Source organism: Arachis hypogaea, chromosome 3, assembly GCF_003086295.3.
Source record: "Arachis hypogaea cultivar Tifrunner chromosome 3, arahy.Tifrunner.gnm2.J5K5, whole genome shotgun sequence".
Classification (NCBI taxonomy): Eukaryota; Viridiplantae; Streptophyta; class Magnoliopsida; order Fabales; family Fabaceae; genus Arachis; species Arachis hypogaea.
The window spans coordinates 121,612,270-121,630,627 of record NC_092038.1 but is presented as its reverse complement, the minus strand read 5'-3'; the positions used below and the strand labels follow the sequence as shown (position 1 = coordinate 121,630,627).

At 35.8% G+C, this 18,358-nt stretch overlaps 1 protein-coding gene, 1 long non-coding RNA gene and 1 pseudogene across 8 annotated transcripts; 1 reads left to right on the top strand and 2 right to left on the bottom strand.

Annotated features, from left to right (window-relative positions):
- Positions 1-1,546: 1,546 nt before the first annotated feature.
- Positions 1,547-6,364, bottom strand: LOC112791161 (uncharacterized). 7 transcript variants are annotated; one of them, XR_003197135.3, is made up of 4 exons: positions 5,517-6,364; positions 5,331-5,449; positions 2,170-2,728; positions 1,547-1,927 (listed from the first exon to the last, which is right to left on the bottom strand). XR_003197135.3 is itself a non-coding variant. In XM_072233392.1 (4 exons), the coding sequence occupies exons 1-4, from the start codon at positions 5,586-5,588 to the stop codon at positions 5,038-5,040; spliced, it is 291 nt and encodes a 96-aa protein (XP_072089493.1). In that variant the 5' UTR covers positions 5,589-6,319; the 3' UTR covers positions 4,886-5,037. The 7 variants fall into 7 exon arrangements, 4 of the variants coding, with proteins under 4 accessions (XP_072089491.1, XP_072089492.1, XP_072089493.1 ...); XR_003197136.3 differs by having other exon boundaries at positions 2,170-2,316; XR_011880264.1 differs by having other exon boundaries at positions 5,331-5,443; positions 5,517-6,349.
- Positions 6,365-10,452: 4,088 nt separating this feature from the next.
- LOC112791174 (uncharacterized) lies at positions 10,453-11,353 on the top strand. Its single transcript, XR_003197164.3, has 3 exons — positions 10,453-10,552; positions 10,669-10,692; positions 10,828-11,353. It is a non-coding gene; the product is annotated as an uncharacterized lncRNA (long non-coding RNA).
- Positions 11,354-12,520: 1,167 nt separating this feature from the next.
- On the bottom strand, positions 12,521-17,881 carry LOC112791166 (nuclear pore complex protein NUP96-like; annotated as a pseudogene).
- Positions 17,882-18,358: the final 477 nt, after the last annotated feature.

The window sequence follows — 18,358 nt, the reverse complement described above, 5'->3', positions numbered from 1 at the left end:
ATAGGGTTAGGGATTTGAATGTGAGAGTGAGAGAGAAGAGAGAGGGGTAGGGACGTAGACGTAGTGCTGTTTGTTACTTTGTTGGGTTTTATTTTTTTTCCTTTTTTTTTATTTTTTTAAGAGCAAAACAACGCCGTTTAGGATTATATTTTCAAACCAATAAACCGTAAAAAAACCGGCCGATTCTCTCGGTTCACCGGTTAACCGCCGGTTCGACTGGTTTTTTTACCGATTTTCTGCCAGACGGTTTCTGATCTTACCCGGACCGGTTAAGTGACCGGTTCCCAGTTTTTTCGGTTGAACCGGCCGGTCCGGTTCGATTTTCAAAACCATGATTATTTGATAATTTCAAAGCCACAAAAGCTCAACATCGAGATTTCTAAGGAGGAAGACCCCATAATGCAACTTGAGCAACCAAAGCTCATTGGCAAGCAGTATTTATGTGTTGAACTTAAATCATCATAACCAAAACCTTTTTTGTCAAAGAAAATAATCATATCACTCATATAAAAAGCTTACTATACACGATAATGATAATGATAATGATAATGATAATGATATAGCAAAAGATATAGAATGAAAATCAAAAAATTATCACGATATCTTTTTTAAAAAGAAAACTTAAATTAACAGATAAGAAAGAGATAACAAATATAAAGTATGAAAATATAATTAGATAGTTTTAGTAGTAATGTTCACTAAAATTACTATAGGAAAGTTATCAGGTGTACCTAGGAACATCGGTGTTCCAGTTGTTTTAATGGCTGATTTTAATTAATATATATTATATATATTTTTTATAATTCAGATCAACGGTTAAAACAACTGGAACACCAAGATTCCCGATACACCTGATAACCTTCCATTACTATATTAATAGTGTTACGATAAAAATGAAATGAATGACCATGAGTAGCTCACCTTTTCCATACTGAAGTTCTATGTTACCAAAGTCCTTGCATTTAATTATAGTGGAAAAATGCAGCCTCCTTACATGTATAAATAGAGGTTAAACCTCAGTACGTAACACACAGTTACACAACAATAAGAAGTGCTAGGTAAATAATGATCATCTTAAATAATATGAACAATTACCAATCAAATAAAAATACACTACACCCTAATTTAATGCAACTAATTAAATTTAAGATTAATTTACTCTTTTAACCCTATTAATTCACATTGTTCACACATTGTTCAAAAATGTTGTTGGTAACATATACTTTTTCATATTAAATATTCTTCGCTCTCTCTCTCTTTTATACTATTCTCTCTCTTATATTCTTTATTGCGATATTATTAAATATATCTATTAATATAGTAATTCTAGTGAACATTACTACTAGAACTATCTAATTATATTTTCATACTTTATATTTGTTACCTCTTCCTTATTTACTTATTTCACAACATGTTATCAGAACGAGACTCTTATCAAATTTTTAGAAAGACTCGGGTAACAAATTTTCATTATGTCGAAACTCTCTCATCTTAAATTCAATGCTCTTGATATATCTAGAAACAATTATTTATCATGGATACTAGATGCTGAAATTCATCTTGATTCAATAGATCTTGGAGATACCATAAGGCTGAAAATAATGCATCCCAGAAGGATAAAGCCAAGGCCATAATTTTTCTTCATCGTCATCTTGACGAAGAATTGAAAAATGAATATCTCACATTAAAAGATCCTGCAGATCTTTGGAAAGACCTTGAAGAAAGGTATAATCATCAGAAAACGGTGATACTTCCTCAAGCCCGATATGAATGGACGCACTTGCGTTTACAAAATTTTAAATCCATAAATGAATATAATTCTGCAATGTTTCGAATCACCTCACGAATGAAATTATGTGGGGAAAAGATAACAGACCATGATATGTTGGAGAAAACTTTCTCAACCTTCCATGCCTCGAATGTGCTCCTGCAACAACAGTATCGAGAAAAATGTTTAAAAAATATTTTGAGTTAATTTTTTGCATTCTTGTTGCTGAACGCAACAATGAATTACTTTTAAAAAATCATGAAGCTCGTCCAGCTGGCGCCGCCTCCTTTCTTGAAGTAAATGCGACAAATCATTACCCCAGAAGAGGTAAATGGCAAAGTTTTAATAACAATAAAAATTATGAAAGGGAAAGGAATTATATTCAAAAGAGAGGATCTCACCCGAAGTGGGATAAAGAAATATCCTTTGTGGTGGAAAAGGCCATTGGTCACGTACCTGCCGTACCCCAAGGCACCTAGTCGATCTTTACCAGGCATCTTCGAAAAAGGACGACAAGGGAAAAGAGTCGAATTTCTTTTCAAATGATGCTGAAAATTTCACCACTCATTATGATGTATTTGATTTCTTTGAGGATCTTGAAGGAAATATTGGTTGTAACACCCTAACTATCAAAATGTCACGCTTCCGGCTGCGCCACTTTGATAGCTCGAGTATTACCACGAATCTTATAATATTTAAGACTAAAATGTGAGCCTGTTTAAAACTTAAAACCGCATAACCTTTCGATAACTCTTTTTCGTGAAAACCTAAACGTACATGTACTTACAAACTCAGATACAACCTTAAGATATATATATATATTCCTATCCCTCTTACAAACTTAATAAAGATAAAGGCGAGGGAAAACAATAGCTACGGTAATACAAAAAGATCGAATAAACAAAAAATAAACATAACTCTCCTGAAGCTTCGTCTTCCATATCCTGAAAAGGAAATAACCTGTAGGGGAGTGAGAACGTCGTCCTCGCTTGTTCTCACTATAGGATTACAGAAATTGCTATAACAAGATACGTAAAGATAAAATCATTCTTAGAGTTCAGTGATCATTGCTCGTCTTATGAGTCTTTCCAAAACCATGGGTTCACATTCGAAATCCAGAAAATCCCGTTTTGAAGTCTTGATAAATTTCTCAAATATATTAAAACAAAACCTTTTTCCTTTCTTATAAAATCTGAAAAGTTTTTTCTAGACAATATGAATGACCAACATGTCCCAAACATAGGTTCAATTAAGTCTATGCTGTAAGAGTTCAATTTTTCATACTTTTCTAGACCATAACCATGAAAGCAGTTACCTACGCGGTATAAATGACCATCCCGTTCCAAGCATAGGTTCATTAAGTCTATGCTGAATCGGTCAGGTACTTTATACAAAACTAGAACTCAATATACCAACCACAGCCTCAAGCCCATCTAATCCAACACGGCCCCCGGCCCAAACAACTCAAACATCAACCAATTCATCACAAACCAACCAATCAAACAGAATCACTAATAATGTAGTTCAAACACAATCAAGAGCAATTACAACAAGTATAACAGTTAACAGTTAACATAAGTATTCACATAGGCAAACCAAATACAATATGCACACCCAAACAATATCACATAGATGCAAATGATGAATGCCTGTCCTACTGGTTGTGATATCACATTGTCGGTTCAATTGCCAACCCGACACATTTCCATGAGAATGTTGTCATTCGGTCACGAATAAATGGGAACCCTCTGGGATAACGTGCCCGCCACACGGTCCAGGATGTCAGTACCTGCACACTCCTGTGATCCGAAAGGATGTGAGCGGGATACTTTGCCTCCGACTTCACATCTACACGTAAGCAGGATTAACCACTATCCTTTCGTGGGCGTCGCAACCTCGACAAGCGGAATTAACCACCGTCCTTGCCAGGCGCAGGTGACTTATCAACAATCTCGTCAATTATCAAATCTCTCAGCATAAGCGGGACGAACCCAGCCCTTACGCCTACCAAACAATAACTCATCAATCTTGATGATATCCACAATCAATCAGGTTCAATATCTTATTTCAAAATCATTCTTAGCCCATTTACTTTTAAATAACAAACGTAGTCAAATCACAGCTAGCCAAGAATCACTTTTCAAAACAGAGTCACTTTCCACATCTTTCCAACACTTCTAAAAATCTCAAAACCATGCCAAGTTCAAAATCTCTTTGAAAGACTCAAAATCATTCATTTTTAAATCAAGATTTGGTCGTAAGATTCCTCAGCAGAGTCTCAAGACTTCAGGGGAGAATAACCTAACTCATTTCTTAAATTCCTTGAAGACCTCCGAAACTTTAACTTCTTGAGTTGAATAAATAGAATAGGGTTTAAACCCAAAACCAAATCGTGTTTCTAATTATTTCGAACCAATTTCAAAACCAACCAAACTTAAGCCAAAACCAAATCATTTTTTTAACCGAAAACCAATTTCAGTTTCATTCTTAAATCTGTTTCCAAGGGCTTGGGAAGTGTTTCAATTTTAATAAATCAAAGTTCCAGAAAATGCTTCAAGTTCTTCCTAAATGTCGTAAAGTGAAATAGATTAATTGAAAACCAGGTTTATTTTAAATCCATTAAAACCCTCCAAAATCTGTTTACGTAAATCAAATTCCAAAACATAAAAAATTTCATATTTAAATTGATTTTTAAGGCATAATTCCTTTCTTAATAATTACATAAAAAATATAGAGATTTTTCTAATAAGGCAAGTTCAAACATAATTTATTTCTCAAACTTTTAAGTCAAAACATAATTCATTCTTTTCCAAAATAACAATCCCAATCAAAATATCAGATTTTCTAGAAATTTCGGCAGTATCTCCCCTAAAACTTGGACTTTGCCACCCTTTCCGGATTCCAAGAAAACCAATCTTCAACTCTTTCCAATAGGTTCAAGACCAAATCAGTTTCCAATAAACAAAAACTCAACTTTTAGATTGTCAAAATCATTCAAATCAACCAATCCAGAAATCTCCAATTTATCAAAATCAGACATTGTTTCAATCAAACAGGCAACCATATTCATTCAAAATAAAGTCAGACAATTCATAAGACTCACATAACCACCAGAAATACATTCCGCACAACATATCTATTTATAATAATTTCTAATTTAAAATGATTTAGTTTGTATGAAAGGCCCCAACCTCAAAACACAAAACTATATCCCAAACGTCTCACTGAGTCTTTTTTGTCTCAACTCGAAATTACCGGCAACCAAAACCTCAGCTCCAAGCCACTTTCGCAATAACCATAGTAATACTAATCGCAACATAAAATAATCAGAACTCGACTCCACGTTATCAAAATTCATATTCATTAACCAAACACAACAGAATACTAACGCGAGGCTTTTCGAAACATAAATACTTACTGAGCTAGCGAAACGAAGCAGCTGCAAACTCTGAGCACATCACGCAAGTATCGATACACAACCTTACGACTGATAATGCCACAACACCTCAGCCTATACTATCAGAACAATAAACAAAAAGGCTTTCAAATCGTAAACGCTTACCGAACGAAGAAGGAATGGCAGAACCAAAACAGCGGCAATCTTCGAACCGGTTTGGCGGCAGCCCCGGTAACCACCTCGGGTGGCGACGACGACCAGCTCTCTGGTGACGATAACTGAAACTAACCATACAACAACAATGAAGCTTCCGGAAACCCAAAGAAAACGAAGACCAACTTAAACCCTTACCGGCAGGATTTTTCGGCGACGGCAGCGAGGTTTTTCAGCGGCAAAGGCAGCTTCGTCCGCTCTTTCACCCATAATCAGCCACGTCGGAGGTGAAATCTGGTAGCAACAGCGGCAGTTTCGACGGAGGCGACACCGGCAAAGTGAACGGCGCCTGGGTGCGGTGGTTGGACTCCCAACTCGACCTCAGATCTCTCTGTCTCTCCTGCTCGATGTGATTGGACGGCCTTCCTCTCAGCGGCACGACGGCGGCAAACCCTAGCAGTGGCGGCGCGACAGAACGGTGGCGGTGGCGATTTGGACGCGTCACAGTGGTGACAACACGACGGCAACGGTGGAGAGGCGCGGCGACGACTCGGGGCTCCATGGACGACGACGAGGCAAAACGGCAAGGGCGGCTTCAGTGGCGACGGCGAGGAGGCTCGACAACGGTGACACTGGCGGCACTGACTTCCCCTGGCGATGATGAAGATGGCTTGGATGGAAATGGCGGCGCGACGGGATTCACGGCGAGGATGACGGCTTGAGGCAGCGGCAGTTCACGAGGATGGCGCGAGCTCCTTCCTTCACCGGCGCTCTCCTTCTCTCTCGGATCTCCTCCATCCCTTGCCAACAGCGGCGGCGGCGGTGTCAGTGACACCCACCGCGCCGCCTTCCTCTTCTTCTCACTTCCCCTTTCCTGCGGCTCCCTTCCCCTCTGTCCCCTTTCTTTCTTCCTTCCTTTCTTTCACAGGGAAACAGTGATGTTTGATGAGAGTGAGGGTGTGGGCCAGCAGCTGCTGCTGCTTGGGTTTGAGGGTGGCTAGGGTTTGGTGAGTGTGTGGGGGTGTTAGGTTAGATTTAGGGTTAGGGATAGTTTTGTAATTTTAAATAAAAATAGGGATAATATGGTAATTGAAACCCTAATTAAATCCAACACTAATTGTATATAAAAAACACTATTTTCTCATCAATTTTACAAATTATTTTTAATAAAATGTCCAAATCCAATAATTAGTAATACTATAAATTAATTTTTTATTTTCCAAAACAGTAGTATTAATATTTAAAATATTAATTATTTAATCTAATTCATATAAAATTATTATTATTTCATAACTACCAACTTTATAATTTAAATATAAAAAATAACTCAATAATTGTAAAATTAAATGAAATTTTGATTTAAATAGCCAACCTCATTATTTTTGAATTTCTAAAACTTTAAATCATAAATAGAAAAATAATCAAAGAATATAGAATTTGGATAAAAACCTCAATTTATTTCAAATCCAATAATTCAAAATTGCCTTAAATTATTTTTAATAAAATGATTTCCCAAAAATAAACTGTAAATAAATATATGATTTGAGATTAGTTCATAATAGGGCTTTTCAAAATATTTGGATCTTACATTGGTTATTTGATCAATGATGGAATAGTTTAATGTGTGAGATTGTTAAGTTTTTATGTAAATAAATAATGTAAAGAACTTATTATTAAGTTTTATTTTCTATGTATTTAAGTTTTAAATATGATGTATATAAATAATGAATATTAATGTTTATAAATTTTGAAATCATTAAATATGTCATGATTTAAAATAAAATTTTAGTATATGACATTATTTTTATGTGTAGTATTTATTAGAAAAATAATTCCGATCAAATATTCAATTTAACTGTGCATACTACTCATTTTATTATTATTTGTCTTTGAAGAGAATGTCAAGGATATGTAATGAAGATGTATGCCTTGCGGATAGTGCAAGTTCGCACACTATTCTCAAAAGTGATATATATTTTACCCATCTGGTGCCAAAAGAAGAATGTGTTAATACTATTATTGGCTCAAGCAATGTGGTAGAAAGCTCCGGAAGAGCTATGATTTTGTTTCCTGGAGGAACAAAATTCATAATAAATAATGCACTATTGTCTACCAAGTCTCGAAGAAACTTGTTGAGTTTTAAAGATATTCGCCGAAATGGATATCATATTGAGACTATGAATGAAGAAAATCATGAGTACTTATGTATCACAACTTATGATTCAAATAAGAAAGTTATATTAGAAAAATTACCCTCACTTTCATTTGGGTTATATTATACTAAGATTAGTGCAATTGAATCACATGCCATTGTAAACTAGAAGTTTACTAGCCCAAATGAGTTCATAACTTGGTACGACCGATTGGGTCATCCGAGAACAACCATGATGCGGAGAATTATTGAAAACTCTCATGGACATTCACTAAAGAACCAGAAGATTCTTAAAACTAGTGAATTTTGTTGTGCTGCATGTTCTCAGGGAAAGTTAATTTTAAGACCATCACCAGTAAAGATTGGATTTGAGTCCCCTGAATTCCTAGAAAGGATTCAAGGTGATATATGTGGACCTATTCATCTATCATGTGGATCTTTTAGATATTTTATGGTCCTAATAGACGCATCTTCAAGATGGTCACACGTGTGCTTATTATCTTCTCGCAACCTGGCGTTTGCGAGATTACTGCCTCAAATTATTCGATTAAAAGCACAATTTCCAGAAAATCCAATCAAAGCAATTCATCTTGATAATACTGGTGAATTTACTTCCCAAACTTTTGATGCTTATTGTATGGCTAATGGAATAAGTGTTGAACATCCAGTAGCTTATATTCACACACAAAATGGGTTAGCAGAATCACTTATTAAACGCCTCTAATTAATTGCTAGACCCTTGCTTATGAGAATAAATCTCCCAACCTCGGTCTGGGGACATGCTATTTTACATGCCGCAACACTTATTCGTTTGAAACCAACGAGTTACCATCAGTTATCTCCTATGCAATTAGCATTTGGCCAGCAGCCAAATGTTTCCCATTTAAGAATATTTGGGTGTGCGATATATGTTCCCATTGCACCACCTAATCGCACTAAAATGAGACCCCAAAGAAAATTGGGGATATATGTTGGATATGATTCTTCCTCTATAATGAGGTATCTTGAAATACAAACTAGAGATGTATTTAAAGCCTGGTTTGCGGATTGTCATTTTGATGAATCAAAATTTCCAATATTTGGGGGAGAGAATACGCTTCCTGAAAAGGAACTTAATTGGAATGCATCATCCTTGATGTATTTAGATCCTCGATCAGGGCAATGTGAACTAGAAGTTCAAAAGATTATACATTTGTAAAGAATAGCAAATGAATTGCTTGATGCATTTTCCGATATAAAGAGGATAACCAACTCGTATATACCAGCAAAAAATGCCCCAATTCGAATTGATGTCCCAGTTGGACAAATTGCCACCGAAGCAAATACACGCCAGAAGCGTGGCAGGCCTGTCAGTTCGAAAGACAAAAATCTTCGAAAGAGAAAAGAGGTAAATACTATTCCTGTTGAAAAAGACATAGTAGAGACACATGCAGTTGTCCAAAATTCTGATATAGTTTTAACACCAGAAGATGTTCAGGTACCTGAAAATTGTGAAAATGACGAGATCTCGATGAATTATGTCTTTACAGGAGAAAAATAGGACCGAAATAAGACAATTGTCATTGAAATATTTGCATATAACGTGGCATTAAATATTATGCATGAAAGTAAGGATCTTGGGTCAAGATCAGTTGAAGAATGTCAACAAAGGAATGATTGGCCAAAATGGAAAGAAGCCATGAAGGCTGAGTTAGACTCACTTGTAAAATATGAAGTCTTTGGACCTGAAGTCCGCACACCTGTAGTCCAAATATTATCAATTTTTTGGTAAGTATACATTAAAAATTAATTTTGATCACTATACTATATATCCAAATACTATTATACATTTCTCGTTTAGGTGTTTTTTTTCCAAAGAAAAAAATAAACAAAAGTCATAAAAGATAGATAACTACCACTTTAGTTTGTTTTATTTTAAGAGAGAATAATTTAAAGGTTTAATTACTCTATTGGTCCCTATAGTTTCACAAAATTTTTAATTAAATCTCTATACTTTTTCTCTTTTTAATTGGGTCCCTATACGTTAATTTTTTTTTCAATTTAGTCCCTACCGTGACAAAAAAGTCTAAAATAACAGAATATTCTCTTAAAAAAACGAATATTCTCTCTTTTAGAATAGCAAGACACTCTTATATTTTTAAAATTCCAAAAAAACCCTTCTCATTCCACACTCACATATCCTTAACCCTAACCTCTTCGTCGAACTCTCTCCAAATCTGTCGCACGGTGCCCTCTCGCCGCGCCTCCTCCTCTCGGCGTCCCTGTCGTGCGGAGCTTCCATATCCATGCTCTTGGTGACACTACCAATGGCTGCAATTCCACGGGTCCTCACTTCAATCCTCTTAAACACTAGGGATGGCAACGGGTCCCCATGGGGGCGGGGACATGTCCCCTGCCCCCCGCCCCCGCCTCCATTATCCGTCCCCGTCCCCGCCCCATCCCCGTGACGGGTAACGGGGGCCCCATATCCGCCGGGGACCCGGGTCTCCGCGGATATCCGCGGATTTTTATAAAAAAATAATAAAAATTGAAAAAAAATTAAAAAATAGTGTATTGTATATAATTTAGTATTTTACTTACATCAATATCTACTTTAATATTATGAATTACATGTATAGCACTCAAATGCTTAACCAAAAATTCAAAATCAGTAAAATAATAAAAATTTTAGAATAATTATAACAAATGCTTATCCAAATCACAGTAATTATAATAGAAAAAGCAAATAAAGATAATGAAGATGATAACAAATGCTTAATTATAATCATATAAATTATATTTAACTTAATTCAATAATTATAACAAATGCTTAACAAAATCATAGTACACACAAATGGGGTATTCTAGTCTTTTTACATAAACGGAGTTTAAACGGGTCTCCACGGGGCGGGGACCTCTATCCCCGCCCCCGCCCCGTTTAATATACGGGCCCCGTCCCCGTCCCCGCGGGTACAAAATCGTCCCCATATCCGCCCCGTGACGGGTAAATCCCCGTGGATACCCGCCCCGCTGGGGATTTTTGCCATCCCTATTAAACACCATGGAGCTCCTGCCAATCATCACCGTCATGCTGGTGATTTGGGTAACATTCTTGCAGGCCCTGATGATATGATTTTTTATCAATTCTTTTTATTTTCTCAATTCTTTCTATCAATTGATTTTTCTCCTAACAACACATTTTTTTCTTTTCTCATTCAGGGGTTGCTGAGATTTCTATCACAGGTAATTACTCAACTAAACTTTGGTTATTGCTGTGGTTGTAGAATTCAAATTTGACATCTTTTTGTTGTATAATTCACATTTCAATTTGATAAATGAACCCTTAATTGTGCTTATCTCTTTCAACTTTAAATGTAGTTCAATTGGATCTAGAATGCTTTAGCTTTTGTCGCACAAATATCTGGTGTAGCACCGACGAGTTCACGAGGATGACCGCCCATTGAAGTGCCCTTGGAAGGGCTGCAAGATGACTTTCAAGTGGGCATGGGCTCGTACGGAACATATTCGAGTCCACACTGGTGCGCGACCGTATGTATGTGCCGAGCCAGGCTGTGGGCAAACATTCAGATTTGTGTCTGATTTCAGTCGCCATAAGCATAAGACTGGGCACTCAACAAAGAAGAGTCGCTAATATCAATTGGAGTAGATGTTGTTGTTACTTTAACATGGTTTATGAATTTATGAATCCATTGCTCAATTGACCATTGTAGGACTAGGTTTTATTAACAGTTTAGGATATCCCTGCAATTGCCATTTAGAGTAACTATTAATTCTGTTTCTTTTTGGGTATTTTTAACCCATTTGTTTATTCTAATTGAAGCAATTGCTTAGATTTGGAAACATGATATTCATCCAATTCTATCACATGCAAATGTTGTTCCAACATTTATGTACAATCCTTATGAATTTGTTCCAGTGGCACTTCCCCTGATTAAGTGTATTTTGGTAGGGGTGTCATTTTGTAGATGATTGTTGAATTTAGAGTAGATTTATTATTATTATTTTTTTATTTTCACTATAAATCCACACAAATGTAAAATGTTACATTATCATAATGAATACTTGAAGGATGAAAACTGAATTTTATATATGCTTATTACTATTATTTCTATTTCATTTTATCCATTATATTTTTTAGGTTCTTAAGATAAGATATTTTGAAAGTCAAAAAAAAAAAGAAGGTATTTTTGGTACAATTTGTATATAAATAAGCAAAAGAATGATAGTGACAAAATAAAACGGATTATAAGAATATTTTTCATATCTTAAAATCATTGAATAGGGATTATAGAAATATCTTTCATTGAATATTTTATAGTTTCACCGAATTTTCAATTAAGTTCTTATATTTTTTTTTGTTTTCAATTAGGTCCTAAGGGTATAAAAGTAAATTCACAATTCACTAACATTTTTTGACATTTAACGTTAATAGGGACTAAATTGAAAAAAAAAATTAACGTATAGGGACCCAATTAAAAGGAAAAAAGGTATAGAGACCTAATTGAAAATTTCGCGAAACTATAGGACCAACAGAGTAATTAAACCTAATTTAAAAGATAGATAACTATCACTTTAATTTTGGTTTAAAATAAAAAAAGACATGAACTTTTAAGAAGAATTACCATTTTATTACGATGAATATGATTTTATGATTAATCACATTTAGCATCATGAACTTACTTAGAAGACATGAACTCTTATTCAACTCATGATTTGACTAACTAATAATTAATCATATTTATAAAGGTCAAGTTCAGTTTAGTAAAAATTCAAAAATATTGATTTAAGTTTATCAACGGCTCAAATAATATAAATATAATATATAATTTAAAATTATATATAGAATTAAAGTATCTGTGATTTCTGCCTTTACATACCACAGTTCCAGCGTATTTTTTGTGTTAATATAGAATTAAAGAACTCAAATAATTTTAGAAGGTTTAAGAAAAGGAAGAGTATTTTTATTTGTAACCCGTTCCCACTTCTGATAAAGTTCAATAATTCTACATCTAGCACATGCAAAATGAAATTTGGAAGTTACAGCTACAGGTTCCCAAAAAAAATGGATGAATATGATATTATAATCACATTTAGCATCATTTCATAAATCCTGCAAGACCAATTAACACAAAAAGGCACAAAAAATTCATGGTCATGGCTTAATTGCAGATCAAAATCCCTCCCCTGTAACACGCATTTCTTTTCTGATTTCAAAAATCACAAGCAATAGGCAAACTGTGGAATTAAGTAGCAATCTCAGAGAGAAAGCTGGTAAACAGATACACTGCGTCCTGCAAGTGATGACCAGAGCGAACATCTTCTGGAACTGGTGCACTGAAAGCAGTGTCAAAGCAGCTAAACTGTTCATCTCGGCTAGCACCCTCGCCACAGCAGATAGCAGCAAATCACATATCTCACTCCCCATTTTTGAATACACCAATCTGCAACAGAAAGTAGTAAGCATCGATACAACAATTGAACAGATGACCTTTCTCACAGCATAGTTCAAAACATGCATATACATGGCAAAAGATACCGGTCCTGAATTTACTGAAATAAAGTTGTGTATACGAAGATATTACTAAAACAAAAAGCCAAAATACCAATTATAAAATTAAAATAATTCAAATGTAAATTATTTTATCAATTATTATATTCTCTTATTCATTATCATGTTTTTTGGGTCCTCTTCACAAAAAGAGTGCATCTCCAAAGAGAAAAGAGCTCTATACATGTATTTTGACCAACCTACAAGATCAGCGTTCAAGCTATAATGCAACCTTAAAATAGGTCAAAAAGCAGTTGGGCAATGTATACCTTGCATCAACAGGTAATTTGCGGTCCCAAACAGCCAATGATGCATTAAGCTGACTGACAAATTCCTGATAGGCAGCATTTTTACTTTGAAGAGAATCTTGAAAAAGAAAAATTTATGATTTTGAGAACTTAAAAAAAAAGAAATAGGAAGGCTCAAGCTAAGGACACACCTTTATTTTTATTTGACTGTAAACTAAATAAATCATACTTTCATAACTCCTAATTGTATGTACCCCAAATACCATCTTATGGTGTGATAAATTTGCACTTCCAGAATAATCAATATAATTAAAAAAAAAAGGGGGGGACCTCCTTTTATAAATTGGCATACCAATTGAGTCATCGCATCGGTGTCTCCCTGAAGTGAGTTTCTCATCAAATAATATGAAATATATATTCCACTTCCCAACTCCCAATTCTCAATTTTAGATTTGTGGTCCTCCATGGAAGTTGCAATCCTCCATATCTCTCAGTGATTGGCTGCACAAGATATTAAAGTAGTTACTTATGATGATGCACTTGCTTGGATTTAAGGAGAAAAATTCTCGCAATTTTCAGCTATGCAAAACAAATATAATGGGTCAAAACAATAGCTCCCCAAAATTATAGGTGACAATGCACAGGTCTTTTATAAGAATTAATCAGTATTTTTTTCAAGTAACAGGCGTATACAAGAATTACCTTGCAAGAATAAACTATGAGCAACTGATGTTACGAAAATGGTATGAGCTTTCTGCCAATTTGCACACTGAAGAAAGTGCTCAAGAGCTTTTGGCAGATCACCATTATAATTATGATAAATTGCCTACATCACAACAAAGAGCTTGTATTACTAAAATATCATTCAACAGAGCTTTCAAAATTCCTTCAAGCATTATTGAATTCAATGATCAGCGAGGAAGATCAAGAAAACAAATTAATGCAGTTTTACACCAAAAATGGCTATAATGAGCGCCTCTATGTATGTCTAAAGAGTGAGTGTGTTGTAAGTGCGCGTGGTTTTTCTGTCAATGTCATTAGTTTGAAACTCAACAAGTAAAAGCATCTGTACCAGAAGATGATTGTAAGAGAAAGATAGGGTTGAAAGGGTACTCTAAAACAAATTATGCACATTGTGGACACTCCTTCATAAATAAATAAAATAAGGAAAGATATATGATGCATACCAGAGCCTCATGAATCCATTCTGAAGGAATGCCTAAATCCTCAATGAACTGTTGCTGAGATTCATCTGAACTCCAAATTTCGCAGTACTGGAACAATATCTCCCGAATCAAATTCACATGAAGAAATTGACAGTCTTCTCGAAAGGGTAAATGAAGGACAACATATATGGCCCAATGGCATTTTCCTAGGCTCAAAAGCTGAGACACGAATCACATGTCTAGAACATGAAGATCATTAGATTTGATAACACCCAATGCTTCCAAGACTGCTCATTGATGCCATATCATGTGATAATCAAGTGGATCAGGGGTTGAAGAGAATGCACTAAACATAGCCTTCAAAAAGCTAAATTCTCTCTCTTCACTATAATGAAGAAGCCTAAGATAGAATGAAATGTCAAAGTGTTTATCTGCATTCCAGCTGATAGCCTCTTCTGATGGTCCTTCATCAATAAAAAGTGGAACAGGATATGGAGCCCTTCCCTCATCAAGAAAATGCTTATATGTCTGAAAAGCAATGGGCAATGATGTGTCAGGCGGCAGTTTGTACCACATCAATAAACCTAAGAACCTCCTCCAATCAATATCGACCGCGTGCAATGCATCGTGAATATTTCCTGCAAGCAATTCATATAGCATCACTCTGTCGTTTTCAATGAAACTAAAATCCAGACCTTTCTTTCTCTAAATATCAAGTTGCTTTGAAATGTCAGAGCGATTCACAGTAGAACCACCCGCCTGACTTAACAAACAAGCCAGCCTCACATCTCCTTTGGAAGCTGCCAGTTGCACTGCTTCATCTAGTTGCCGCCCAGTGAGGAATACAAAAACATGTTGTAGATAATCAGAGTCATTTAGAGAGCTTATTTGGTTTTGAACATGATAAGAAACACTCTCTCGCAACCAATAACTGAACTCTGCCCTCCTCATAAGTGGGAGTGCTTCTTGGTCAACATCTTGATAAACTTCCTTCATATCCTGCATCATATCTTCCTCGTTGTCAGCACCCAAAGATTCTACTTGACTTTTTTGTTTTCTATCGAAGAAAAGAACTCTAATTAATTCCCAGGTCATTACTTGATGTGTTAAACCCAAATGTGTAGTGGAAGACAACCCTGGTATAGTCAATTGCCTCTCAATAATATCACAGTAGCCATGTGAAATATCTGACAACATTGAACAATTCGCTTCAAGCTTTAGAAGTTTCAATTTGCAAGGACCAATTCTAACCTCTTCCTTCACATGGTTTATTTCTTTGTGAAAATTTAATGGAGATATCAAGGCAGATTCAACAAGTTCCTCACTCACTTTGTTATTTTCATCCCTAACGAAATTGTCAAAAGCAACTTTCTCCAAACTGACAACAGATGATAATACCTTGTACTCACTACCACTTCCTACATGTGCACCAGAATGTACAAGAATGCCATTAGGTCCCCATCCAACTCGGAATGACTTCCCCATAAATAGACCTGCATCTACAATATTGCAAGCATAGTTTGTTGACACTGGTGTTTCATGCTTGAGGTCTAACTTAAAACCTTCCGCTTTTATTGTCTTCAGAGGCATTCCCTTATGTTGCTGAACCATCAAAATAGACCCAGGAGAATTTGCATCAAAACTCCCATGTTTATATTCAAGTAAAGGAAATGGAGTTTTCCTTGCAATTGGTGGAGTAGATCTATGGGGCATTGCCTGAGCAGAATTTTGCAAAGGCCTTGCATATTCCTTACTGATGGATGCTTTATGACTCAATTCCTCAGGCTCTTCTTTATGTGGGAACATCAATAATCTCATCTCTCTCATTTTAACAGGGTCAAGCCTTAGATGAGCTGGAAGAGAGTGAGAAAGTTCAATCCCGTTCATATTTGTGGAAGGTTCTTTATCATCATCATACATCTCACCATCAGCATCATCCATGACAATGTCTTCCTCGTCATCTTCGCCAAACCCGAATCTACTGAAGTCAACCAAGAATTTCCATTCACAAGAAAATCATCTTTCCTGTCTTTAGACTTCAGTAGTTCAGTATCTAGAACCAAAACTACTTCAGCTGCCTTGTTAAGGCCTTGACCAACTGCAGGTTTATCATTTTCATCACTGTATACAACTATCTCATGTTTATAAAACTTCACAATTTGATCTAGATCCAACCCCCTGACATCTGTTTTCTCAAGAAACCTGACAGATCCATAACCAAGCCTCCCAACAGTGAAATTAGGAACTCGGGTACAATAACCGGGGTCAAGGAGTTCCTGGGCCACTAACTCCTCCAGAGATGGTTTAGTATAGTATCCAGGGGAGTGCAAGATTGGCAAGGAAGCTTCCGTTTCTCTCATGCTCTCATTCAGTGGAGTAATTAAGCCTTTTAAAACCCTTCTTTTTTTGCAGTTATGCACAGTGCACAAATCAAAGAATCTTCCTGCATCAAATTCCATCACACGGCCTGTTCAAGGTGACATGTTGCTCTTCAAAAATTACAAATCCAAGACAACTCCCTGATATACAAAAAGCATATCAGATTGGAATTGCAAAAGAAAGTACCTACACAACAATCTCTAGGACAGAAAAGTAAAAGTAAAAAAAAAAAAAGACATCCCTACAAGACATACAAAGTATGGTGCATATCAAACTAATAATACTAATAAAACAGGGATTAAATAAGGTTTATACTAGAAAAATTAAATTTGCAAAACAACTACACAACGGTGGAGCTCTTATCCGGCGTATACCCCCCGAGATGCAAGGGAAATACTTTTGTTTAACATGACCAACTATTTGTTCGTTTACCAGGTTCGGCACGAAATCATAAATAAGCAGATTATTTAAGTAGAATGCCCTTGGCAGAGTATATCGATAGCTCTCAAGGAGGACCCCTCATCCAAGGTTTTCCTTGAGTTGGCGAGAAATACCTTACTAAGTGTAGAGTTGTCGTGACACACAATAGTTGAAACATTCTTATTCTTTACTTTCTCGTCTTGAGCTCGCCTTGCCGGATTATTCAACCGGACCTCTACAGAGAACGCTCTTTTGTTCCACGACCGAAGGAAAGCACTAAGAGATGATGCTTCCAATGCTACTAGCGATGTGTATCGGCACGCACTTCTTTTAATGTGTCGTCTTTGTTTTTCGTACCCGATCTGGGCAAAGCACCTGATCTTTATCAAACGAATCCCATGAATGAATAATTCTTACACAATTATATATTAATAGTGGTAGAAATAGAAGGAAACAAAAATAAATAAAGAAAGAAACGAACAATAAAACCAGATTTACAAAGACATTGAGCTGAATTGCAGCACAGTGAAGTATCGCAACATCAATTTAAGAGGGCAAAAAGAAAATAGTTGGCAGTATAATTGCAGAGTAACTAAATATGAAGTAACAGCGGTTGGAAACTGAAAGTAACTAAATATGAGTAAAAAGATACTCACAGGCATAATAGAACGGAAGAGGTCACAACAGAGGGAAGGGGAGGAAGGAGCGGGGAACGAAAAGTGAAAAGACGAAAGAAATTTTTGGTGCTGAATCAATTTGGGCTTCCAAATATTTGGGTTTTTATTGGGTTAGGTTGAGTTTATTTTAAGACCCATTAAGTTATCATCGAACTGGATCATTAATATTATGTTTGGTTTAAAAGAAAATAAGAGGCCAATAAACCATAGTTCACACGGCTTTCCGCCCCTTCTTCATCTCAAAGGTCTTGGATTTGAGTCCTACCAACTGCAACCGAGAAGGAGAAATTGATAAATATGTGAAGAGTGTGTGGGTGTGTATTGTGTACCTAGGAATGAGGATTGTCCAAATTTCATTTCTCTTTGTTTGGATATCAAAAAAAATAAAAAGAAAAATTTTTTTGGTGTAGATCCCAAATTATTTTTTTTCATCCATTAGAAGCAAGAAAA

Coding starts and splice junctions, on each gene's coding strand:
- LOC112791161 (XM_072233390.1), bottom strand. CDS start 5,588: ATGGGTGAAAGAGCGGACGAAGCTGCCTTTGCCGCTGAAAAACCTCGC. Junction 5,450..5,516: donor GTCGCCGAAAAATCCTGCCG/GTAAGGGTTTAA, acceptor TTGTATGGTTAG/TTTCAGTTATCGTCACCAGA. Junction 1,928..5,330: donor TGCCATTCCTTCTTCGTTCG/GTAAGCGTTTAC, acceptor CTGTTGTTGCAG/GAGCACATTCGAGGCATGGA.